At 37.2% G+C, this 26,735-nt stretch overlaps 1 protein-coding gene across 2 annotated transcripts; it reads right to left on the bottom strand.

Annotated features, from left to right (window-relative positions):
• Positions 1-3,139: 3,139 nt before the first annotated feature.
• On the bottom strand, positions 3,140-26,735 carry LOC100893240 (structural maintenance of chromosomes protein 6). Of its 2 annotated transcripts, XM_030976328.1 has the most exons (25): positions 26,671-26,735; positions 25,404-25,618; positions 25,101-25,215; positions 24,604-24,709; positions 24,104-24,302; positions 23,731-23,811; positions 22,929-23,030; positions 22,550-22,687; positions 21,242-21,322; positions 20,304-20,450; positions 19,494-19,582; positions 18,759-18,923; positions 17,630-17,808; positions 14,842-15,020; positions 12,851-12,961; positions 11,650-11,843; positions 10,956-11,115; positions 10,580-10,810; positions 9,879-10,016; positions 8,902-9,020; positions 8,352-8,451; positions 7,227-7,385; positions 6,377-6,535; positions 5,910-6,007; positions 3,140-5,268 (listed from the first exon to the last, which is right to left on the bottom strand). In XM_030976328.1, the coding sequence occupies exons 2-25, from the start codon at positions 25,560-25,562 to the stop codon at positions 5,148-5,150; spliced, it is 3,330 nt and encodes a 1,109-aa protein (XP_030832188.1). In that variant the 5' UTR covers positions 25,563-25,618; positions 26,671-26,735; the 3' UTR covers positions 3,140-5,147. The 2 variants fall into 2 exon arrangements, with proteins under 2 accessions (XP_030832188.1, XP_030832189.1); XM_030976329.1 differs by lacking the exons at positions 24,604-24,709; positions 25,101-25,215; positions 25,404-25,618; positions 26,671-26,735 and having other exon boundaries at positions 23,731-23,851; positions 24,104-24,191.

Here is a 26,735-nt window from a genome sequence, read left to right as displayed (position 1 = left end):
TTGTGTTGTTTAATGATTACATCTCGGACATTTTGTGAACAATTAGACCATGTATTACAACAATATTCAAATAAAGGTAAAATTAATGCATTGGCAAGAAGCTTCAGTCCCTCCAAAGGTAGGTATCTTTTTGAACGACCAAGTAATGCTATCCTTGACCCTATCTTTTTACTTGTTTTTGTCACGTGTTCTTTCCAGCTCAATGTTGGATCTAGCCAGACTCCTAAGTATTTATAGATATAAACCTGAGAGATTTGGTGTTGCTCGAGTTGAATGCATATAGATTTTTCAAGTTTAGCCAATTTCATTTGTGAACCAAATAACATTCAATTATTAGAGAAAGAAGACGATTCGTTGTACCGTTCTCGACTCTTAATCCTAGTAAATTCAGTTTCTGTTGACGTTTCATTAGGGAAAGAAGACGATTCGCTGTACCGTCCTCGACTCTTAATCTTTGTTTGAATCAAGTTCCCCTGCCTCCGCGCGTAGCGCGGAAGCTCTGAAGTTTTATTAGATTATTAAAGAAAGAAGACGATTCGTTGTACCATTCTCGACTCTTAATCCTTTTTTTGTATCAAGTTCCCCTTCCTCCGCGGAAGCTGTAGCGCGGAAGCTCTGAAGTTTTATTAGATTATTAAAGAAAGAAGAAGATGCGTTGTACCATTCTCGATCGACTCCTAATCCTTGTCTGAATTCAGTCCCCCCCCCCCCTCCCCTCCCGCGGCCAGCTTTGATGTTTCATAAATTATTAGAGAAAGAAGACGATTTGTTGTACCGTTCTCGACTCTTAATCCTTATCTGAATTCAGTTACCCCCCCCCCCTCCCCTCCCGCGCGAAGCGCGGGAGCTTAGACGTTTCATTCAATTATTAGAGAAAGAAGACGATTTGTTGTACCGTTCTCGACTCTTAATCCTTTTTCTTCCTACGTACGTCCTCTTCCTTTCTTCTTTTTTTTCTCTTTTTTTTTTTTTTTGGCCGGCGTTTTTTTTTTGGGGGGCGACCGCCCCCACCGCCCCCCCTGGCTACGCGCCTGTTCTCAGACATGAAGAGAAAGACTTCGAATTAGACAATTTGAATTCACCATTAATTTTCTCCTAAACAAAAAACTAAAGCCCCCCCCCCCCCCCCCTAGCAAAAAAAACTTGTAAAAAAATTAGTTGGTAATGTTAATTTGATCTTTTTTAAACAAAAAACTAAAACGCGCCCCCATGCACCCCTAGCTGGCAAAAAAAAAATATATATTTTGTGTTCCCACCCCCTCTTGCCGCCGGCTGGATCCGCCCCTGCATCATAACGCTAATGTTGATATATAAACGGGAGGCATATATTGCCCTTTCAAACTTTGTTTGTATCATAGAACACGTGGTGCTCATTGTGTTGATATAGTTATAAGGAACAATTTAGGTGCTCAGAGCTCCCTTCGCTGGTTGGTTCCCCCTCACTGAAAATGTGTTACAGGGTTAGTTTGGAATATACCCTTCTCAGCTCTCTCTCTCCCTTACCAGCTGTCTCTCTTCCTGTCTGTCAGTCTGTCGATCTCCGTATCTAGTAGTATCAGAGAGGTGATATATAGCTCTATGGTCTCTCCCCACCCCCTAGCTCTTTCCCATTCCTGTTTCTGTTTCCCTCTCCCTGCAGCCCCCAATTAGTGCTCCGTGGGGTTAACCATTTCTCTCTTGTTCTCTCTCTCCTCCTTTCTCCCCTTGTTTAATATTGCAGTAAATAACATCTCCCAATCTCAACAGCGACTTTGACTTTTTTATGTACTAAGCCTGTCAGACATTTAAACCCCATCTTGCTCATCCCTTAATGTAATATAAAATGAAACCTTGTTGGAACATGTAGCAATTAAGTATTTATGCCCAAATGCTCGCCTCTGCATGAATTTCAGTAACAAATATGATTGTTAATCAATTGAGCTCCACCCCTTGCTCCCTCTCAGTCTCTCTCTCTCTCTCTCTCTCTCTCACTTTATTACTCACTCTCTTTCTCTCATTCACTCGCTCAATCTCTCTCTCTCTCTCTCATTTTTCATCAAGTTCATTTTTCATTTTTCATCAATACTCTACAGATGTAACACCATTCTCAGTTAACTAGTTGAAAAAGAACTTTTAATACAGTTTGAAATTAACTGCTCTATGTGATAAATACACTAAATATATATGCATGTATATACAGGGGAAAATTAACTTACCAGAATATGAAGTTATTGCATGTTTTTGCAACATTAAGCCCTCAGTATTACCATATAACTAACACTAAAGTGACCAATGTTACTTTATGTAATGCATTTAATGGATGGAATAAGAATATCTACTTCTTACGTACATCACTAACAAAATGCAAGAGTAGTGTCTGGTCAGACAACAAGAGACAAAGCACTTTGATAAACCAAGGCATAAACTGTACACCTAGAAAAACAAAGACGTACAAGTACATGTATAGTTAAAAACTAAATTATTCATAACCCTTGTTAATTTGATGTTTTTTCAGCGAAAGTGGAGAATGAAAGGTGGACCGGTTGAATTAGGGCTTTTGTTGAATACTTTTAGAGTAGTTTTTAATATGTCATATTCTCAAGAAACATAAATCCGGGCAAATCAGTTTTTCACATATTTAAAAACTTGATAAGGGGTATGAATAATTTAGTTGTTAATTATATGTTCAATAGCTAGCTTTCAATAGAGCAGCACAGGTCTATGGATGTTCCGCTCTTGGTTCTGGAAAAATGGGTAGGGGAGGGGGGGGGCGCTTAGGGTAATTCTTGCATTCATTTTCTACACGTGCCTTACTGAAATTCATATCCCTACTAGAACTGCTACTGCATTTCACACTTTTAGCTACCTGTCTATTTGATGTCATTTCATTTGCAGGTAAGATTTTGATAACAGTTTCAATACACAACTAAAACTCAATATTAACAGACAACGCAAAATACATAAGTAATAGCACAGATGAATGTATATACGTTGTAGTACTGAAGGCAAGCTAGGTAAATGAACTAAGAATTACGGTGCTCAACATCCAATAACATCCTATTCTAGAGTCTAAATGTGGTCTATAGAATCAGCTATGGAAAAAAAACAAGGGATAAATTTCCTTATGCTTCATTGAATAGTGACAAGATATATCTCTATCTGTCAGATGGTATCTGTCTTTATACCATGTCGAGCGGTGCAACCTTTTCTGTTAGATAGTCGGGCATTGTAATATGCTCTCTTTTCCCCAAACTCTTACAAGTCAAGCATTGTATGTTGTATAATATTCACTTGTATTGTTTGGAGTATGCTCAAATTTGGAGTAACAATTGTAACATGCACACCATCATGTCAAAAAATAACCAACGGTCTAATCAGACTAGGCCAAGGGATAGATAATCAATCAAGTCTGACTTCATGATTCAAATATGCAATTATTAATAATGGTACAATTGCTTCATAAGGTCAGCCAATCTCTTATGATTTCATTTATGTGAACTTAAAGATCTTTACAGCAAAATTTCATATCGTCACCTTTACCCAGAGTTCATCAAACAAGGTTCAAACAGCTCCATATCACAATTTACACATTGAATGGCGTATATTAAGAGCTTACTTCCAAAAGGAGCTAAATCCATTTTTGATGAAAATTGAGGTATAGATATCAGAGCAATTGTGAACAAAATGCACCTTCTAATATCACTTTTCCATAGATACCTGTACAAAATCTGATGAACAATTCCTTTTTTTCTCTGAAGTTACAATGTATTTAGCTCCTTTTGGAATTAAACTCTTTATTTGTCTCACAGCGTACTGCACTTTCAGCATCAGATGGCATTCATAATACAACAATTACGAGTCACATGGAAAATATACATAGATAGGCTTAAACACTTCCCCTTACTTGGCTCTCTACCAGACCTATTTAATAAATTCATTATTCATCAAAGAATTAATGATCAGTATGATACTGGTGGGAGCTTCAGTTGATGTACTAATTCTCACATAACTTACTGTGGACATAGGCCATTTTGTACACCTGCTAAATACATCACTATTGTATCAGTCACAGAGTTAAATACATCACTATTGTATCAGTCACATAGTTAAATACATCACTATTGTATCAGTCACATAGTTAAATACATCACTATTATATCAGTCAAATAGTTAAATACAATACTATTGTATGAGTTACAGAGTTAAATACATCACTATTGTATCAGTCACATAGCTAAATAAATCACTATTGTATCAGTCACATAGTTAAATACAATACTATTGTATCAGTTACAGAGTTAAATACATTACAATGTATCTATCTGTTAAAAGTGTGACAAGTTGCATCACAGTGATTTTTACCTTTTTATGTTGTAATTGGTCATAACCGGTTATAAGTTTCTAATAATGGGTACTTAGAAATTCAATATTCTTTTTAATTTTTACACGATATCTCCTTTTTAAAAGATAAAGAGTTTTACTTGAAGCAGACACCTATATCACTTACAATATATTATGGTCTCATTCACTTATTATGTTATACTGAAGCTTGGACAAATGATCACTGCTTTTACTGGCTGCTACACAAAATAACGATGTTTTCTTTCCGATTCTTCAGAAAATTCATCCAACTGATTTCCTGGCAGTTCCGGATCAACAGCCCTGACTTTCCTCCAACTATCAACCTTTAATCTTAGACCTGGCTCATGGAGCTCATCTCTAACCTAACAGGTTTGACTCTCACGACAAGCACCAGCCTCATCAAAGTCCACTTCAGTTATCATCTCATGGTAAGCTATCCAATCAAGGGGGCGTTTCACAGAACTTGTCATCAGTGACAAATGACAATTTTTGTTATAAGCTACTGAAATCCTTGCTTCTGATTGGTTGTCAGCAGATTTGTCACTGATTTTTGTCATTTGTCATGGAAAAAAGGCTTTGTGAAACGGGTCCCAGATCTCACTAATATTAAGCCACAGATCCACACTGAAAATCTGCTTGATTATTGCTCAAAGGGGAGATTCTTCATCTCTTTAATACATTTTGTAGTGTACAAGTGCTGGCAAGTTTAATATGGATGCATCCACAAGTGTCCATTGATGTAAATTAATGTCAAGTGATGACCACAAGGCACTGGGTGGCATTCCTTCTGTCCCATCACGGTTCTGCTACTCTCCCTCCTCCATCGTTTCATCTTGAGTGGCATTGGGTTCTGCTGTGATGTACCCTTGGTTCCGCTCAGGGTCGTGGAGTCGGGTTATTCGTACCGACGGCTTTGGGGTGATCTTACTGTGAAAGACAAAAGAAAGCAAACCTCTTATTTAGACATAGCTAAATTAATATCTTAATGACCTTGAGAGGGAGCTATACAACATAAAGAGTTTATTCTTTACAATTTCATCACTCTAGACTCAATTTTAACCGCGACAACGATCGCTGAATATTGTAGGATCGCATATGCTTCAAATATGTTTATCTGAACCAAATTCATGACCCCATACCAAAACTTTGTATTACCTTTAAAAGGGAGTAAATTATTTATTTAGAATGGTTCAATGTGTCCATGAAGTGAAAAAAAATGCACCAAAGAACACATACTATTAAAGGGATTGGGTATCGTTGTCTCAGATTACGAAACAAAATCCTGGATTTAGCTCATGCTGCAGTGATAATTAGAAACCTTTAGGTCAGTCAGGAACCCCATGACTTTTACAAGCCGATCGCCTGTCTGATTATCAAGATAAAACCGGTCACTCAAAGATTTTTACATTTTTGAAGCACTTCATGATCATTTTTTTAGGGCTTCAATATCACCATATCACAGACACTGATAACATGTAGGGCCACGCATCACAGATGTAACATTGTTAAACCCTCATGTAAATTGATTGATGATTTCTGTCGAAATGATCCCAAACATGGCATCTTACCTCATATCTTGGGGAGTAAGAAAGATAAATTGTCGGATTGGTTGATCTTCGGCAAACTTCAGCAACAACTCAATGCAGATCTTCCTATTCATCATGTCCTGAGAAGAAATAAATAAATTGTCAAATGAACTATATGTAAGATCATATGAGGAGAGACAAAGGAAAAAGAAAAGAGAGACAGGGGAGGGGGCAGAGGTGGAAAATGTGAGTGGGTGAGAAAGATGGAGAAAGGGAGACAGAGGGGGTGTGAGAGAGAGGGGGAGAGAAAGAGGGAGGGAGGGAGGGAGGGAAGGAAGGAGAGAAAGAGAAACAGGACAAACAAACTTGGCCATTACATATGGGTGCACCATTCCATACAACTTCAGCAAAACAAAATTTGTTTTAATAGGAAAGCAGCAAAAGTGGCATCTATAAACAATATTTAGCTGTAGTTGGTTATAGTAGGTTAGGGTTAGGTTCAAACTTACCATGAAAACATCAAATTCATCCATGGCCCTGAAGGGGGATTCCACAGACTCCCAGAGGGCCATGATAAGACACACTGTAGAGAATGATCTCTCTCCACCAGACAGGCTTCTCACGTCCTTAGACACATCCTTGGCTTTCTGGCTCTCTCCTGGATCCACCTGACAAATCAATCAAATCAAACTGGCTCAGTCCTGCTGGAAACTACATGTACCACACACAGAAATGGATGTATGGGACTAAACCCACACATTCCACATTTCTAAGCTATTTATCATCATATTTTTAATAATTTTATATTTTAGGGGACATTTTTACTACGACAATCTTCCAAATTATCATAAAAAGAGCGAAAAAGCACACAAATTTATTGCTATCTAGCTTACCAATGTTACGGATATGTGGCTGTGTGTATAGTATACCATAAATTGTTTTGCTAATTATCAAAATACGAAAAAAAATTAACAGTTGCAAAGCTCAAAGTATTATATTATAAAAACAGATTTGCTCAATTTTTATAGAAAACCTGGACAGAATACAGAATACTATTGTGCATATGATCGTTTTAGTGTCTATGCCGTAAGAAGACAACTTTGAAAAGGAAGGAAGAAATGTTTATTCTATTGTAATATGTCATTACCAGCATTTATTTGTATCTTTAAAAAGAATTAAGTTCTGGTAAATTGGAAAAATAACTTCAACTGTTAGAAACTAGTAACTATAGGTTGCAGATTGTTTGATGACTATTTAAAATTTAGAAGTATGTTTCTAAACTAAATCTTTCATGTATTATATAAAGGCACTCATTTCAGCACTATCACATTTTTCTCTTTCTACATAGCAGCATCTTACCTTGAGGATAAGTTCCTCTTTCTTATGATCGAATATGAGCTGACCCACATAGCCACGAGTGGACATCATGGCTATGAAGTAGTACTTGGTCCTCTGTGCTATGTAACTACGTATGTCCTTTAATACCACAAACCGCTGATCAAGGATCACTTGCAGTTTCTGAAAAAGAAATAAATATAAAGGGAAAATATAAAAAATATGCATCATGGTCTTGAATTATTACTTTCATTTTGGCTATCAAGAAATACATAGCCTTAGGAAGGACAGACTGCTAATCAAGGATCATTTTTAATTTCTGAAAAAAGAAACAAATATGTATATATATATATATATATATATATATATATGTGCATCATGGTTTTGAATTTGTTGTTGTTGTTGTTATTATTAACTCTTATCATGCCACAGGGCTAATCCCCATTGTGCCTAGCCAAAAATCCCCCCGTGCCAAGTTTTTTTTTATATAATCTGATTAATGCGATGGTACTATGAATAGGGCGTGCGAAACACAAAGCACACTACAATGAGCATGACAATAACTGCTATTACGAATGCATGCAAGCATGCACAAGGCAGCGAAGCAATGGCTCACTCGCATGTACAAAGCGCTTTAACGGTAGCGTGCATGCAGATTTTTTTTATACTCCCTCATTGGGTTGATATTTCTAAGTTTGAATGCTTTAATACATTTTTTTCCAAAAAATCTGTAATTTTTTTTTTTTTTAAAAGCCGACCATAGATTTCAAGATTTTTGGGTCGCTCGCAAAGGGCAATACAACATTTATTTTTTTTTAGGCCTTATAAGAAACTTGTATTGATCTTGAGAAATTCTAGAACCAAATTCCATTCCATGACTTTTTATGACCCATTTTTGCCCTTTTTTGATGACCAGATAAGCACAATTTTGCTATGGGTTGCAGCATCCAAGCGGCAAACAAATACAATGGAATGATATATAGTATTTCATGTTTGTGATGGACTCCACCTCTCTCTCACAATTTTCATGACTTTAGGAGATTCCCCCCCCACCCCCCCTTTAGACCATAGGAACAATTGATCAAGTGACTGAACCAATATATAGGGTGAATAAGACCAAGGGTGAATAACAAAATTGTCTCCTCGTACCTCTACAAACCTCCTCATGCCTTTTATTTGCTTCTTGACTTTTAGATAATTCTTCCTTGCTTCATCATATAGCTTGGTGATAACTTCAGGATCTCCTTGCCTAGTGATCAGAAAATAGGAACACATTCTTCATATGCTTATAAACTAGTATCATGGGAGACATAATTATACTTTTCCAACAAATTATGCCCAGAACAAGTGATACACGTATACTTGAGTGCATAATAATTGAAGCTTGGCCATGGCCGCATAACAATACTCAGCAATTTAGACCCTCAGTAAAAATGCACTTTGAAAATCCAATTTATTATAACCATCACCTCAATCACCACCCCCCCCCCCCCTCCCATCTCATTCATCCATTGTTCACTTTTCTGCATTCTTCCAAGCAAGTACCTGTAACAAGGGTTTGATCCTTGTTTAAATCCAGCCATACGACTGAATTTGCCACTAAGAATCTAGTGGAAATTGAAAAAGATATTTATTACTATTACATATATGCTTTTTGAAGTAGAACATGGTAAATGGAAAGTTCCTGTTAATAACTCACATGTTCTGCTCTTTCTCAATCCTCTTGGTGATCTGCTTGATTTCTTTGTCAATGTTGCTCACTTTTCTCGACACCTTCAGCCTTTCTGGATAGATCTCCATGGCTTTTGTTATTGCATCCTGAACATCAAACAAGAATTTAAGAGAAGTTTACATTATGCTAAAGGTGACCGTTTCTTTGAAAGCTTTCTCACTCTTTCTATTCACATGAGAGATGAATATTATAGTACCAATATCCCATGTATAGGATAGCTCCTGCAGTGCTCTCACATTCAAAATATGATTAGTTATAGAATATGACTAGACATAGTTTCCAAATTTTCAACCAAAGTTGGATGCCACATGTTTGTGTAGTCCCATATATTCATGTCTGTGTTACACTTAGGTTCTCTTTATTGTTTGTGATTTTCAGCAAGATTTAGTCATTTGTTATGATTTTGATGCTTCCAATTTAATTGAAGAAAAAAGCCAACTATGACAAATCAAAATACAAATGCTTGTAGATAAGATTATCAAAGGATCTACAAACATTTTAAAGGGAGAGTAGCCTGACAAGACTATGTGTTTTTCCTGTGGTCTGACTCGGGGCCAATCGGGTATAATATGACTACGCGACCTCAGCAATAACGTGCATGCAACATACGAGAAACCAAAGCGTGAGGAGAACTTCAGTCTGTTTCGCAAATGCTGACCACGTAGAGATTAAGTCGCTGACTACCGTTAATGAAGTCCATTTGTTTACGTGCAGTTGTCCAAAAGAAGACGTAGATGGCATGATATGCCAAGCTACACTCATTTTAAATATATCAACAAAGATCACCATCAATTATACATTTCTATAGAAACTTGAATATATTACAAACCGTTGTGCATAAAATCAGTGTTAAGGAACCCAAAGGCCTCCCTTTATCCTCCTTTCAATAGCTTTCCAGCGATTGATTCCCTCAAAACAGTTTAATATAAATTAAGACACCTTACCTCTACTTCTTTCTGTGCTGCATCAGCTTCTTTCTTGAGGTTAGCAATCTTTGCCATCAGTTCTTTCTTCTTTTCTTCATAATGCTTGCGATGTTGCTTACTTGTCTGCACTTCAATGCTAGCCCCAGCTAAATCATCCTAAGAAAATAAAAAGCAAATTTGTTTGATACTTATCCTCTTGATAATTAATTTATGACAGCTGTGTTCCTCAAATCATGTTTCCATCCTTTACCATCTAATGAATCAAGATCTTTACTTGTTTGTCATATTTCTTATCTCCATGTGCTTCGAGACTTTCTCCCTGATCATTAGTCCTTTTCAATTCACCATCACTTTCCTTTTTAATATTTCTCATAGTTCTCTTCCATCACCATCATCATCTTTCTCCTCCTCCTTATCATTAACATCAGCATCTACAACATCCATCATTATCATCATCACCACAACCAACACCTTAACCAACACCACCACCACCACCACCACCACCACCACCACCACCACCACCACCACCACCACCACTACCACCACCATCATCATCATCATCATCATCACCATCATCATAATCTTTATCGCTATCACCATCATCATCCCTCTATCATTACCAACAACATACCGGTAGTTATCACCATGGTCTCTACCACTATCATCACAATCATCTCCTCCCATCACCATCATCACCATCATCATCATAATCATTGTACCTTGAGAGGATCCACTTGGTAGCTGATCTCCTGGATCTGATCATCCACCACCTTGAACTGAGTCTCTACTTCTGATAGCTGTTTGCGAGCTGCCCTGAAGTTCTTGGAGAACCTCTCCAGCTTCTCCTTGTGTTCGTTGATCTTGGCCTCCATCTGCCGGACCTCCTCCTCCAATTCTGCCACGTTGGTCTCTTCTTCTCCCTCGCCTTCTGCCTCCAGCTGAGTGATTTGCTGGAAGGACAATTAAAGTGTTGTTGATCATTGATGTGAGGTAAAATCGAGCGCCAAGCAGGTGGATACCAGCACTAAACAAGAAGCCATCATCATCATCATCATCATCATCGTTATCATCGTCATCATCATCATCGTTACTCACATTGTTAATTCTGCCTATTTTATCCTCGAGCTTCTTCCTCTGTCGCTGTGCTGTTTTCTTTAGATTCTCATTCTCATTTACATCTTGCCTCAGAGCCTGAATCTTTTGCTTTATTTCATTCAGTGCCTTCTGGTTTTCACTCATATCTCTCTTTGTTTCACTGTATTTTTGGAATAAGAAGAGAAAATAACGTGCTTTATGTTAGTAAAAATAACATTGCAAGGGCACTATTACACAAACATATTGTGCCACTTACATTGCCTATTTTTCACAGTTAGAAATGTTCTGTCATGTCATGTCGGCTTTGTAAATTAAGGAGAAGTGCACATACCTGTATCAACAGGGTAATCTGTAAAAATGTGGGCACTCTGGAATCATAGTTACGATGATACTTGCAATCAGAATGGGAGCTTCATTACCTTGTGGTAAAGCTGTTAAAGAAGGCAGTTTACCTTTTTTCTGTCTCTATCCACCTAAGGTATTAACTTTAATGAAATTCCCTGAAAAACTTAGAAAGCTAAACAGGTTTGTTTGGTTATACAGTCTGGAATACTTGTGTTTGAGCAAGTCCAATATGTTTTGTCCCAATGTTACAGACCACAAGACAATATTTGGGGCAAAATGACAGGTTTTATATTGATTTATATAAGCAAATACAATAATTATTAAAACGTAAAATAGACAAATGTCTGACCTGATCTCATTGTCAGTGTCTCCCCGGAGAATCTTTGCGCTTTTCTGCATGGACGAGTAGTAGCGCTGCTCAGCACCAGCATAAACCTGATCACCTTCTATGGTGAAAGCCTCTCTGCAGTTCCTAGGGGGCTGTCTCAGGGAAGCCCTGGCATCCTTGCTTCTCTCAATCAATAAGATGCTCTCTACACCACGCTAGAGATAGGATTCGAAGGGTTCAATGCACAATATCAATGTCAATAAATGGCTCATAAAGTCATCAATGTTTAAATCCTCGGCTACATGGTTTAGTTTTAAGAAACGATGAAAATAGGACTTTGTGTCAGATTGAAAATGATAGATACTGTCATTCCGTGGAAAAACAATTAAGAATAATTTGCAATCGGCAAAACAAATTTATAAATGCCAATATTCTACAAAATATATTTGTACCCGTGTATTATTCATCCAATTTGTTGTTCAAAAAATGAGAATTTCAATTAGAGAGAAAAACATTTTTTTTAATCTGAGATTTCGCATACATTTTCATGAACTCATCTTCCTGCTGCAGTTCAATTCAGGGATTTGCACGGCTTCCAAAAATTTCTCAAGATAGGGGCTTTAATTATATAGAAGTCTTGCAGCTTACACAATGCATCTTTATTTTCTTAGCGGTCGGGTAAAAACCGACTGACCAGAAAAGGTGACCAGACAAGTACGACCGACCCACTGACCAATCAATCAAGGGTGATGGTCAAATCAGGGCCACATCATAGAGGGAGATGTGATTGATCAAACTCAATCACAAATCAATAAATCATTGATCATACATTGACATAATTGGGGACTTGAGTTCAATTCAGATTGATCACTCTACTATACAAGACAGGACTATTAAAGGGACTTGGTAACATTGTTCAGATGAGACAAAATGGTGCTAAGGTAGAGACTTTAATGCTAGGTGTACAATTAAAGATAATCTGAAAGTTTGAGTGAAAACAGACTATTATTAATGATAAAAATTGGGAAAAAATGATCTGATCGATTCCTTAATTCTCCAAACTATATTATTACAATTTAATTACATTTAAGGTGAATCGTCACAAAGCAATGAATTGGATCTATATCTCATTCCAGACATTTAAGTGTTGAAAGATTTGTTAAAGCCTGTCCTATATCCATGGAAAAACGGTTGGGTGAAGTTGAAGTATAATGAGCTTTACCTGATCGACAAGAGTGTTGAAGATTACTGGATTGCTGACATCAACGATATCTAGAAAGCCAGGGAAGTCGTTACTCTGCACAGTTGAACGACGGATGTCATACCGGTTTGGCTTTATGGTGACCAAGATTGATGAGAAGGGTGAAAGAGGAGGTATTATTGAATTGAATTGAATCGAAATTTATTATTATATATATCTAGATAGTGATATGGTAGCAAATATTTGCTAGAAATGTTTTACACTTGCAGCAATAAAAGGGTTGTATGACACATGCCTCAGTGACATCTGTTGCACACTATTATTAGTTCTTAATTTCAATCATGGAATACACTCTAAACATAGCCCTAACCCTTGACAATTTTAATTGCACATATTGTATATTCAGAGATAGAAGGGCTCGATCTAACCTGTATATTTGTACACAGATTAAACACCTTTCTAGCTCTAAGCAGGTGATATCAAGTAACATATTATCATCCTGACTTAAAGCCAGGGTGCCTTTCAAGGTCTTCAAAAGCACTCAATAAAGTACTTCCAAACAGACAGTCAATTACTGCATCTTGGCAGAGGGTGCAAAATATAAATTAATGTCTTTCCAAAGGACATCTTACCACTACACCAACTACAAACTTTTAAACCAACAAGTGAGAAAATGTTGGTCATTTGGAGTACTGTCATTGTTTGTCTGTTTGTTTGTTTAGTCTGTTGTTGGGCTGGTGTTGTCTTGTCAGTGTGACTATGCTACAAGGGTACAGAAGAGATTTGAATTCTGGAGATATATCCACTTGACCACTTGAACTCTACACAAAGCAACTGGCAACTAGAGTCCTGGCATCAGAGCTGCCAACCTGTCACTTTCAAAAAAAATATTATTCAGCTTGAAAAAGCATATTTTGCCCGTTTTTAAAAATGTTCATTATTTTCCCTGTAAAATACTATTGCAACTATGTTTCTTTGAATAAAAACGTGTTCAATCATTGACAGCTGCCGACCTATCAATTTAAACAATTTTTTTTTTTTAAATAAAAAAAATATTTTCAAGGAAAAAAAAATTGTATTTTTACCAATATATGTTAAATATATTTACCTATTTTATCAGAAAATTTAATTAATTAAATACATCACAGAATTTTAGAAAATCTGAAATTAAAACGCTAAGTCAATGAATACGAGGGTCGAATCAAGGCAAGTTTGGAGTTGCAATCAACTTTGTACACAAAGCAATGCATCAAGCAGGGTCCGGTGTTTGTTTTTCATTTGACTTTTTGAAGATACCATCACATTCGAAGGGCTTGCGATAATCAGAAAAACTTGTAATGATTTCTTGATTTTTAGCGCTTTTTTGGCGAAACTGTTTCTTAAAACTGGGCTAAGCCCTCGCATGCTTTGGAAATATGGCTCTGATTCCGCATTTTTGACAGCAAAATTAGGCTTTTAGGATGGACTTTCTTGTACGTTAGTGAGTGACACTGTGTGTACTGCATTGGTATGTCATTTGCGTGTGTTATGGATATGGCAATTAGATTTGCTGCCTCGATACTCGGTGCATGTACTGTACCGTATGCATGGACTGGGGAAATGCGCACCTCTTTGAGTGGTGTACATCCCCTGTATTGTGTGCAATGCGGATGCGTGCGCGCTGCAGGAATCACCAATACAAAGCAATAGCACAACTATGCATACGCTCGTTCTCACAGCCAACCACGTTTGCACAGCCATACTTGAAACTTTCAAAAAACGTAATTTAGCACAGCAAAACGTACAAACGTATTTTACCCCCCAAAAACATATTAATACGTTAAAAACGGACTACTTGGCAGCTCTGTGGAATATTTCAAATCTGAGGTATGCCAGGACTCTGTTCCAATGACACAAACAAAAACTATAATGATGATGATAATAACAATAATAATGTATTTATATAGGGTGTTTCCCATGTACAGTTATGTTATTAACAGAAAAGGTGAGTTTTTTAAATTATCCTTGCGTACCTCAAACTTTGAAGTGATGATGGAGGGTTGAGTAGCATGCTGTGGGATGAGGTTATTCATGATGTCTTTGAGAATACTAGCATCATGCTGGTCATGACAACAGAAGGAAAACATCAATCGTTTCAAGCAAGATTCCACACCAAGCGCCCAACGAACATCCTTCAGCTTAAGGAATGATCCTGAAAAAACAAACAGATTTTTGAATAAAACCTTTAACAAGTTCTTTTTACTGACACAAAGAATCAATATGTAATAAATACTCTAAAACTGATATCCGTTTTTCATATCAAGTCAATGAATTGAAGTACTCCAGGGTAATTCCCCCGAATCCTCTTCTTTTTTTTCCCTCCTCAACCACGCCCCCCTTGAGTAACGGTAAAGAAAAATAGGATTCGGGGGGAAAAAATGGCATCTAACAACATTTCCCCCCTTTTGAGTAAGAAAATTGCGAAAAATAAGGAAGAATAGTGAAAATAAGGGAAAAATCAGGAAACCAATTTAAATTGGGTAATTATCAGACGTGAGGTTTTCTACATCATGGGGGATGGGGGACAATTGTTTGACAATTTATCAGATAACATAATCATTAAACATTCAATATACATCATAAAAAGAAATCTAGGTAATCAGTTGAGGTAAATCATTCTCCAATCCCATGTATTCCTTTTCTTCTTCAGTAAACTGTATGTTGTAACACAGACAAGCAAGTATTTGTTGGACCCTTGTTGCAGCATCCCCACCTGCTTTTCATTTGGCACCCCCCCCCCCCTTCCCCCAAAAAACCCTGCTGCGGTTCACTGCGGTTCATCGCGGCATGTGCAAATGAGAGTTCACTGTAGGCTTGGGCGGTTCCCTTGTTGATGAGAACCGACTCCGGTTCCCACTCTCGGCCTCGGTTCCAAGTGGAATCGACTCCCGCTGGCTGCCATATACAGTACATGTAATTGAAGCCACAATGCTGTAAAGGCCACACACACACACCAGGGAGGTGTTTACACACTGTATGTTATGTACTGTGCATGTCGGCTCCACTCAGCAGTGGCACCGATAGCAACAGATGATTTTCTGAGATATTTTTTTGGAAAACTTTACTTTTGAAAATGAGTATCAAAAGTATGAATGTATGTGTGACTTGTGTGTGTAAATTGATGTTTTGTATAAGTTTCGTCTCATGATATCTCTACAATTACATGCAAACAATATATAAAGAAGATCAAAGTGCAGACCTTCATAAACAGTTATGAAATGATTTATTTTACTACTTTCGATCAAATCGAGAAAAAAACATGACCACTGCTAATAAAGTAATTAATTATTTAATAACTCATGGCAACTTGGCAACAATGTAAACAAACAAAAACATGTTAGGTCTAATTTAAATTCTAAACTTCAACATAGAATGATGGAATAATCAACTCGTACTTACACTGCTAAAATGTAAGAAATGCAGAACAATTATTTCCAATATTACGGTAAACAATCCATTATGTAAAACTAAAGATTCTGATTCCCTGCCTAAAATAAATGGAATGTATCCGAAACATGCCTGGTCCGCTGGCTCTCCTCCCAGGGACCAACCTTTATCTGAGAGCTAAGTGTAAATAACTCATGCTCACATGGCCGCCCGCCCGCCCAATGCCACCCAAAAACTTTAATGACCCCAGCCCCAGCTCGTGGCACTCCATTCCCATGGTTACTACTAACCACGTGCTTTCTAAAAACAACAGATAACAGCGCTAGATCTTGGTTTCAGAATAACTAGTCTGCATTTTCAGCCACTCTTAGAGATTGCGCTAATGCCACAGCGAGAGGGGACACTTGACTTGCCTGAATTATTCTTATTTGTTTAAATACCCCAAAAAGAACACAAGACAGAGAGATGTAGATCTGCAAAACTTATTCTTGAGACAAAAATAATAACAGAAGGGGATGCTAGAGGGGGAGAGAAAGGGAGAAGGGGAGATGTTGACCTGCCACATTTATTCTTGCAAGGAAAACAAAATAACTGAAGGAAACAAGATATAGGGGGTGGGGGAATGTACATGTAAATTGTAGACCTGTCAAACTTATTTTTAAGAAGAATAAAAGAATAAAAGGATAATTCAAGGGAGAGAAAGGAGGAGGAAATTGTGAGTTGTGTGATTTAGTTTATTTGAGGAAGAAAACTAAACGTCTGATGTCTAGGGGAAGGGGAGACTAGGGATAGAGAGAGAGAGAGAGAGAGAGCAAACACAAAGTCACATAAATCAGTTTGCGCACGAGAGAAAACATGAATCAACTCCTTGATCACACGCTCCAAGAGGAGAGAAAATGGGGCCATTGTTCCAAGACTCTTGCGCAATTTACCAAAGGTCAAACGTTCAGCTGGGAGGGGGGGGGGGCAGTTTTACAGACAACATGCAGCAGTGCTATACACAAATGTGTGTATCAAAACAGCATGCTGCTAGTGCGCCCATCGCTCGCATGCATTCTGCTTTGACAGAGCTGATTTTGTTCATTCTCTGTGCTGTGGAATCGACACCAGTTCGTTCGGGCAATGTTCCTTGTTCACTTTTGCAAAGTATCTCTTTGAATTTTGGTGCTGTGGAGTCGACTCCAGCGCCAAAGACTCGGTTCTTATCTTGGAACCGAGTCTCCTTTTCTCGGAACCGACGTGCTCGAGTAATCGACTCTCTAGAGATTGGAGTCGACTCCTCGGTTCTGGATTTCAGAATCGGTTAGAGTCGGGTACTCGGCTCTCGCTCCCAAGCCTAGTTCACTGCTAAAACAAACGGTAACAAATTCTTACCCACAGGACCAAGGGGCTTCTCGTGGAACCGATTTTTAGCAGTAGATCGATCAATCTCTGCCAGTAAGTTAGGCATGTAGTCCGCGTACAGCTTCAGCCGATTCTTTCTGCTTCCTTCAAGGTTCTCTAGTCTTCTCTTCCCAGCAGTTACGGCTTGATTTAGCTCACTATCTTTGGATCTGAAAACACCATCATGACATTTGCCAGAACTTTATTACTATCTCATGAAACAAATTTAGCAGGATGGTTTTAATCATGAATTATTGAGTCTATGGCACAGTATTTACTTGTGACAGGTTCGATGTCTGTATGTTCGAGATACACCTGCACCTTCCTCCAACTCAAAGAGGCGTGATGGCTCAGAGGTTTATGAACAAATTTCCATCTACATATTTACCAGAATTACAAGTTGTATCCTGTATTTCTTATTATGCATTGTTATTTACCAAGGGGAAAGTTAAAGAAACTACTTTTTTTTCATTTGCAGATTAAAGGTAATACAAAGTTTTGGGAAATTTTGAAAATTGGGTGGATAGTGAATCTTTACAATTTTTATATATTTGGATGCCCCTGTGGATGTTTCATAAGCACTACAAAAATTAACCCCTAAAACACTTCTGCTTTCGAGAAAAATTGAATATAAGAATTTACCGGTGCTCCCGGTAAATTTTGACAAATTTCAAATAGCGCCTACGACCGTACAATGGTAGCTACGACCATGAAAATCTCAGAATATGTAGTTGTGATATATTATTTCCAAACGGGAATAGCTAATCGGTCGATTTTTGTCAAGAAACATTGTTTCATAGCTAAATTTATATCTTGACCTTGAGAGGGAGCAAAACAACATAAATAGTTTATTATTTATAATTTCATAACTTTAGACTTGATTTTAACCGGGACAACGATCAATGAATAATGTAGGAACGCATATGCTTCAAATATGTTAATTTGAACCAAATTCATGACCCCATACCAAAACTTTGTATTACCTTTAAGGATGCAATCTCTTGTACATTGAAAACTTTACCATTTTATTCCTAGTTATTGATATGGATACAGATAGTTATATCAATACATGTCAAGCATGATTTAAAATTTAAGCTCAAGTTTTCATCAAATATCTTACTGCAGTGAGTAATTTCTCTCTCTAGCACTGTTGACGGCATTAGCAAACTGGTCAATCTCCCTGGCAGCATTCTGCTTCTGAGCTTCCAGATCTCTCTTCTCTTCCATCAAAGCAGAGACTCGTCTTTCTCTCTCAAGCCTCTCCTCTTCAAACTGTGCCTGGTCCCTGTGGTAGCAACAAGAATTACCAAAAGTTCGTGATTTACATCCTGTCATCTTCATAGTTCATTACGACAAGTGAATGACCAAAACGCCTGAATATGTATCCCTGCTTGAAGCGTAAGTCTCGGGAATGATGTAAATTTCTTTAGAATAATTTAAATTAAACTAAAATCTTTCTCTCGAGCCTCTCCCCTCAATTGAAAACCTTTTTCTGGACAAATTTTGACGCTCTCATTCTAAACTACTGAAACTTTCACCAATGCCACTTTAACATCTTTCCCTATAAACCCTTGCACATTTGCTGACACCAAGCACATGGATATATAGTGTGCCATTTCTGAGTTGTGCAATATTATAGAGGGTATCTGACAGTTCAAAAAAAAAATTGTTGTCAATGCTAAACAGTTTTTCACTTTTGCCTTGTGACTATCGTCTGGTGGCGATCATAGTACAAGCTATCTCCAAAATGATGCTTCTGAATAACCAGAAATTCATGATTTACATCCTGTCATCTTCATAGTTCTTTACGACAAGTGAATGACCAAAATATGCCTGTGAAGCTGTAGTCACTTACCTTTCTTTTTCATCCTGAATTCTCTGCAAGATGTCATTTTTATCCGATTCTTCACTATGGATCAGCGTGGTTATTTGTTTGATCTCTCTCTGCACAAAGAACACAAAAACAATATAAGTGTTAGAGCTAGATATAAGACATATGCAATGACCCAATGTCCCTGGGTAGGATGAAACCATTTGCCCGATTAAAGGTGCAAAGAACAAGGAGCAATGTGCCCTAAGCAATATGGTCACAATATGGCCCCCAAAATTTTTTGATTCCCTGATTAATTCCCGAGTTCTGGATGTATGCATCCATTTGTTGGGTATCTTTTTGAGACAGTCATTCCCCATTTTGGGGTAAGAACCAATAGCGAGATGCATGAGAAGCAAGCAAAAACTTCTATGCACACTGCATCCATTTTGTTACATGACTATATGGCGTGCGTATGATGTCAGGAATTCTAAGAAGGAAAATAAGCTTCACAATCCCTACATTGGAAACAAGTTGAGAGGTTCAAAAATTGTTTTACAATCAAAATTTGTCAATAAAGTACATTTGTAAAATAAATATTACATGTTATTAGAATAATGTAGCATTAGAGGTATAATATTAATGTTGCAAAATTGAAGAACATGGCAGCGTCTCATGAAACCGTCATAGGTACAAGTTCACCGACATCCCATTGAAACGTGTGCATTAAGTTTAACACGCGTTTCATTGGGATGTCTGTGAACTTGTTCTTATGACTGTTTTGTGAGATGCTGTCCTGATGATCAATATTGCCTTTTTTTTTTTAATTCCATAGAGATGAATCCTGGAACATACCTCGAGAGTTTTGACAGTCTTTTTTAGCCTCTGTACATTTTCTTTAGCTGTGTCATGTTGCGGGGATAGATTCTCCAGTCTCTGTCTCAAGGCTTCTCCTTGGCTCTGGATCTGGGCGTGCTTTTCTTCTGCTTTCTTCACATTAGCCTGCAAAGCAAGAACAAAGGAATGAAAACAGCGTTTACATTTTCTTTTAATTTTTGCATCTGATTGTGTCATACTCAAGAATCAACAACAAAAAAATTCTCAAATTTCTGTCCACATAGGAAAATGAAGGCTACGCAGGGGTCAGGTAGCTTGAAATTGTGTAGTGCGCACAGGCCACCTGTACAACCCCAAAATCTCTATATGGACCCCTCGCTAAGCCTATGCGGGATGGATGAGACCGTGGCTTAAAGATATTAAGTTGAGTTCTGGTTATGCAGTAGCATTGTGAAAGAAACGTTGTGGAATCAGAAAAAGTTGATTATCTAGCATATAAGTATTGGTGTGTACTGCAAGGTTCTGGAATCATCAAAATGATAAGAAATTGGCACAGTCTTGGTAAAGTAACAAGCACTGCACACCAAAAGATGTATATGGGACTCTACTAACATGTGGCATAAAAATCTGTCCTGGTTTTTTATGATGTTACATGCCATATTTAGAATATTAAGGTATTTGAAGAGCCATGCTTTTCAGGGATTTTTTATAATCTGAAATTCTTCCACACTTGCATAATAGCAATGATAATGCTCACAAATTATTTTTCACTTCTTCCCAGAACTCAACCATCTCTTTAAGGCCTGATAAATACATTCTCTTACTAAATGATATTTGCTAATTCTATTTTACTTACACAAAGCATTCATTATATTTTGATGAAAAGTGCAAGAGCATGGGTAATGTCCTCATATTATATCATACATGACCCTTCATGTTTACTTTGCAACACATACCTCCTGTTGTTGAATTTTCTCAACAAACTTGGGCTCTCGGTTTTCTTCACGTTGGACTTCATTCCTTTTGGTGTCCTTCTCCTATAACAGAGGGAAAGTAAAACAAAAACTTTTAAACAGAAACAAAAGCTCAGACCAGAGATGAAATGCCTTAGTGAAAATGGAATGATAACTGTAAAATAACACATGGTACAGGTGGGTGTATTCAGCTTTCAGTTCTTCAGGAGAAAAATCATTTGATCACTATATTTCCTTACTTCTTGGGCTAGTATCACAAGTGTAACAACTGATCATATCGTCTGTTTGGAGCCAGAAGGGCATTATTCAACTCTATGTTTTTTTTTGTTTTTTTTGTATGTAACATAACCATTTCAGGTCTTCTTTATTTTTTTCTTCTTCATAATAATATAAACATATTCACATTTTTAGCATTTGCCTCCATTTCTGGAGGGATATACATGGTTTTCTAATATTTTCTTCTATTTGTAAACGATAACTTAATAGGTAAATAAAAATATGAAGAAGTCTCTTTTTAGTTGTTTTCTTTTTAAATTCTTTTCCAACAAAACTTTTGTAAATAGTAAAAAGTGCATAATTCAAAATAATATCCACATCTTTTTCCTTCTTTGAATTAAAATCAATACCAAACAATAGATGACATGGCTGGAAATTAAAATTAGACATGAAATATTTCTTTATATTCCTTTCAACTTCATTCCAAAACATACTGACTTCGTTAAAAAAAAGAGCATGTGCATACAATCACCTGTTTGATTACAATAATAACATTTATCATTGGCATTAACTTTCCATCTAAACAAATGATATGGTATTGTTAAAATATTATACATGAATTTAAAGTTGAAATTAATTAGTAAGCTGTCTTTTATACTTTTTAACTTAAATAACCAAACATCTGACCATACAGGTATATATTCAATTTCCAAAGTATTACGCCAAAATTCCTCCGCTCTAGAATTTTCGATTTTTGTTTGAATTAACTCTCGATATATTCTTTTAACTTTCAACTGTCTAACTGAAATCATATCCTCAATCTATTTTATATCTCTATGTTAAAGTATATGAGTTAACATCCCTTCTGGCTCCAAACAGAAGATATGATCAATGGATTGCACATACTGTAGTGGTCAACTGCAAAACAGCAATCAATCACAAACTCATTTAGTTGGTACAGGACACAAAATAATCTATGTAATAGTTGCAATGTGAAGGCATATAGGACTAATAGCAAACAGAAATAAACATTTAAAGGAAAAGAAAAAAAAGCAAATTTAAGTGACCTCTTACCCTTTCCAACTCTGCAACTTGTGCCCAAGCCGATTGGTTGATAAGCTCCTCTCTCTTATTGGTCAAATCATGAAGACAGGTCAACGCCTTGAACTTCTGTTCTATCTCCAATACCTCATATTCCAGGGCAGGAAGTTTCTGTTGACGAGGTGAAGAGAGAAAGATTACGATTACATTTTTCAAACTTTCAGTGTCAAGGAACTATTTGTTAAAAATTGTCCTGTGAAACCATTACAACAAAATTGTTGAAATATTGGAAAAAGAAACAAAAATAAATGTCAACAAAAAAATACATCACAAATATTGTGTGAAAATAAAAATTTGACTTAGGTCTTGGATAAAAGTATTTAAAACAAATCAGTTAATATGACAAACTTACAGTACTCTGTGCATCGACCTTCTGTTCTGTAATTCCCTTATTCAGCATAATTTCACGATAGTCATTGGAGACTTGATCCAATTGAGTTGCCTTCAGGAAAAACTACAGTGGGGGGGAAAAAAGTTGCCATAAGTTCACATCAATGTAATTTGTCGGCTGCTCACAAAAAGGCCGTCAGTGTTATGTACTGTCAATAGCAGTGATGGCCTTCTTGCGGGCTACTGTTGAATTAATGTCACAAGAAAATTGAATCAGTAAACAATTTGGATGTAGAAACATTTCAAAGCTTAGTTTTTAAAAAAAAATATAAAAAAAATCATTAATATAGTAAGATCAATCAATGATGCCTCACATCTGAGCTTGGCTAAATTATATATTTTTTTCCTTATACTAATGAATACTTAAAAAAAAAAGATTTCCTAAGTGTTCTCTGCCCATGGTTATATTAGTATTTTGGATGTCACCTCAGCATGGCTGCTGAAGGTGCTCAACAACAATTTCTTCTTCTTTTGCATTTTCAAATGAGATGAACGCAAATGGGTGCTGGGGAAGGGGTTCGAGATCTGAATTCACCCCCTGTACTCTAGTCAAATAATGTTAGTCAAACTCTTGAAATATCAGGATGAAACATTAACTGCTCCTTGGACAAAAATACATTAAAAGAAACACAAAAAAAACTGTTCATTTATCTTATTATGAAATTCATGATGTTTGCGACATGGGAGAGTCAGGCAAGGAATGTATTACCCTTCATATAAACATCAACAAGGAAAGGAATAGTTGGAAGAGTATCTAGTCAAACCTTATACTTGTCCTTGGCACTTTGCTTGAGAAGAAAGTTCTTACTGGTCTCCTGGTTCATGATAGATACAGGGTTATCAACCTGAGGGATAAACAAGAACAGATGTCAAAGGTCAATCAACCTGAAGGACAAAAAAAAAAACAGATGTCAAAGGTCAATCGACCTGAGGGACAAACAAAAAACAGATGTCAAAGGTCAATAAACCCGAGGGACAAACAAGAACGGATTTCAAAGGTCAATCAACCTGAGGGAATAACAAGAACAAATGTCAAAGGTCAATCAGAAAGGCGTGCATGGTCAAAATAGTAAATAGTTTTTTAAAAAGGAGGCGAGCAATGACAAAAAACAATTAATTTTTGTTATTTGGCCTTACCTGAATGTTGAAATGATCCATGATGTGAGACAGCTCATCCTTCTTGTTGCTTATCACTTTACCCTTAGCTGACGTTATTCTGTAGCTGTTACCGCCCTCTCTCATTATCTTTCTCGTCACTGTAATGGACGGTCCATACACGTCTGGCTTGTAGGCATCAGTTCCTCGATTACGCAGCTTGATGCATACCTCAGCAACGCTGTAAGAAATCAACAAAGCATTATTTTTTGTAATTTATCTCGGAGGTTAGAAATTCAAACAATTTTTCGTTGTATTTTCAAGATTCATGTTTTATTGTCCACAATAATAATGTTAGACACTAGCACTACAAAAAAAATCAGTACCTTTTACTTTGCTATGTGTGAATGATACAAGTCTGTAGAACATCATTCAGTCAGTTTTACATGAAGTACAGATTTCAATGCCTCTCTTGCAACAAATGGCAGTTAAGTCTAATTCTTATGCAACTTGAACATTTTGATACGAAAGTGGGTTCTTACTTTTTTCCAGCCTTGATGAAGTTTTTAACAGAGTTACCACGGCTTGTTGCGATGGCTTTTCCACCCAGGCCCACTACAATAGCTGTCAGAATCGCACTCTTTCCACCTGTGAGAAATCAATGTCAAAGTCATATCGTAAATCATGAAAGGTCTGAGACAAAATACAGTTATTTTATTACAAAACTGAAGCAATACAACATGCAGTGGTATGCATCTACACTTTTTTCATTCTAGCCGAGACAGAAATAGAAATTGCAAGTTCAATTAAATTGTAACATCAAATTTCAATAGCGATCTATAAATATCAAACCTTATCCATATTTCAATCGTACAATTCTTACTTCACAGGAGTTTATGAGCACTAATTCATCAGTTGTTATTCTTTCATTTCTCCAAGACCTAACATCCACAAACCATCTGACTAACAGAAAACTTTGATTACCATGACAAATCTCCATCTTAATGTATTATCAAGCTAAAAGGATTATGTCACTTACTCCCATTGCGCCCAACAACAAAGTTGACATTTGGACCAAAGTTGCATTCAAGTCGTCCATGGCATATAAAGTTCTTTACTGATATTTTCTCAATGATTCCATATTCTGCTTCTCTCTGGAAGGATAAAAAGAGCAAAAGAATTGAAAGATGATTTTTTTTGTACAAGAAAAAGAGACAAGTTACTAGGAATAAAGAAGACTTGAGTCCTCATTTGATCACCAATAAAGGTTTGAACCCCATACCTTGTGGTTCACAGCCTGGAGACTTATCCCCAAGATCTACACCACAAGACCTCTACATACCTCTTCCAATGGAGCAGTAAAGTCTGGCCTCTGAGACTGGTTGGTTAGTTCCTCTTCCTCGCTTTCATCATTATCGTCACTTCGGCTCGACTTGGTGCGGGCCTTCTTAGACTTGGGCTCCCCACTCTGACTGCTGGTGCTTGATTTGTGCTTGGGCATGACTGCAGTGAAACAGCCTCTGACTGCAAGGCCTAGATTCCAGCTAGAGTGAAGAGCTGAAAACCAAAGCCCAGAGAGTGAGCAAAAGAGAGAGAAAGAGAGGTCAGCATGAGTAGTGAGATGAAAGAAATGATGGGAAAAATGTGCATGAGCTACGAATTTGTAATGACGATATCACATTTTTTCCTTCATAATCATTTTGCCTTGCGAGTAGACTATGAAATTTAGTCTAGATGACGTCATGCAGTGGGAGTTCAAAATACGGCTGCAAGATTTTCAACATGGATGTCGATTTTGACCCATAATTTCCTAAAAAGGGACCATTAAACACATTCAAGTTGGTAAGTGGAACCCATGTAGTTTAGCCTAAAGTTAGAGGTCTAATTTTCAAAAATAAATAAATGCATCGGATAGATCTAAGTTAGGCATGATATGAATCCGGTAAAATTGAGTATTTTGGGGAAAGTTCTGTGGCCATAAATGGACACAACGTTCGCACAGGAGCGCCTATGGTCGGTTTCTGTGTCTAAAGAGAGGAGCCGACCCTACCCAAATCAGAGGCTAACGAACGAAAGAGACAAAAATTTCGGTCTACTACAGTACCTTCGAGCACCTCGGCTAGGGCGTACTGTAGTCACTTAACTTAGACCGTTCCAAAGCCTTGTGTGGGTAATTCTTACTAATGCCCTCACAGCAGTGTATCATTTGTATAGTCTAATACTTGCCAGAAAGTCTGAAGCATATCGGATAGGCTAGCACGAACTAGCCACTAAATTACGAGTATGGCTGTAGCAGCAAAGCCCACATGCAGAGCGAGGGGCCCCCGAAAGCCGAGCGATCGAGCCCGTTCCTGTGCCTGTAGGATCTGTGCAGGCCGCAAAATCAACACTCAAGATCAAATCTGTGTGTAGCATGCGCACTCTTTAACTGTTAGACTTCACGTCATAATTTATCAAACACAGTTGCGCCAAGCCATTAACAAACTACAACATTTTAATACACTGAATTCACATCAATACATAGGACCGAACAAATCTTTCACAACAAATAACACAAAGAGTAAAAATATCATTTTTTAAAGGATTTAAGATTGGAATACCTACACTACAGCGGGAAATGTTGTCTGTGTTGACAAATTTATATTACGCGCCTTTTCGACGTAAATGGCGCACT

This window comes from Strongylocentrotus purpuratus, unplaced genomic scaffold, assembly GCF_000002235.5.
Source record: "Strongylocentrotus purpuratus isolate Spur 01 unplaced genomic scaffold, Spur_5.0 spur5_scaffold_9, whole genome shotgun sequence".
Classification (NCBI taxonomy): Eukaryota; Metazoa; Echinodermata; class Echinoidea; order Camarodonta; family Strongylocentrotidae; genus Strongylocentrotus; species Strongylocentrotus purpuratus.
This window is presented reverse-complemented; position numbering and strand designations above follow the sequence as displayed.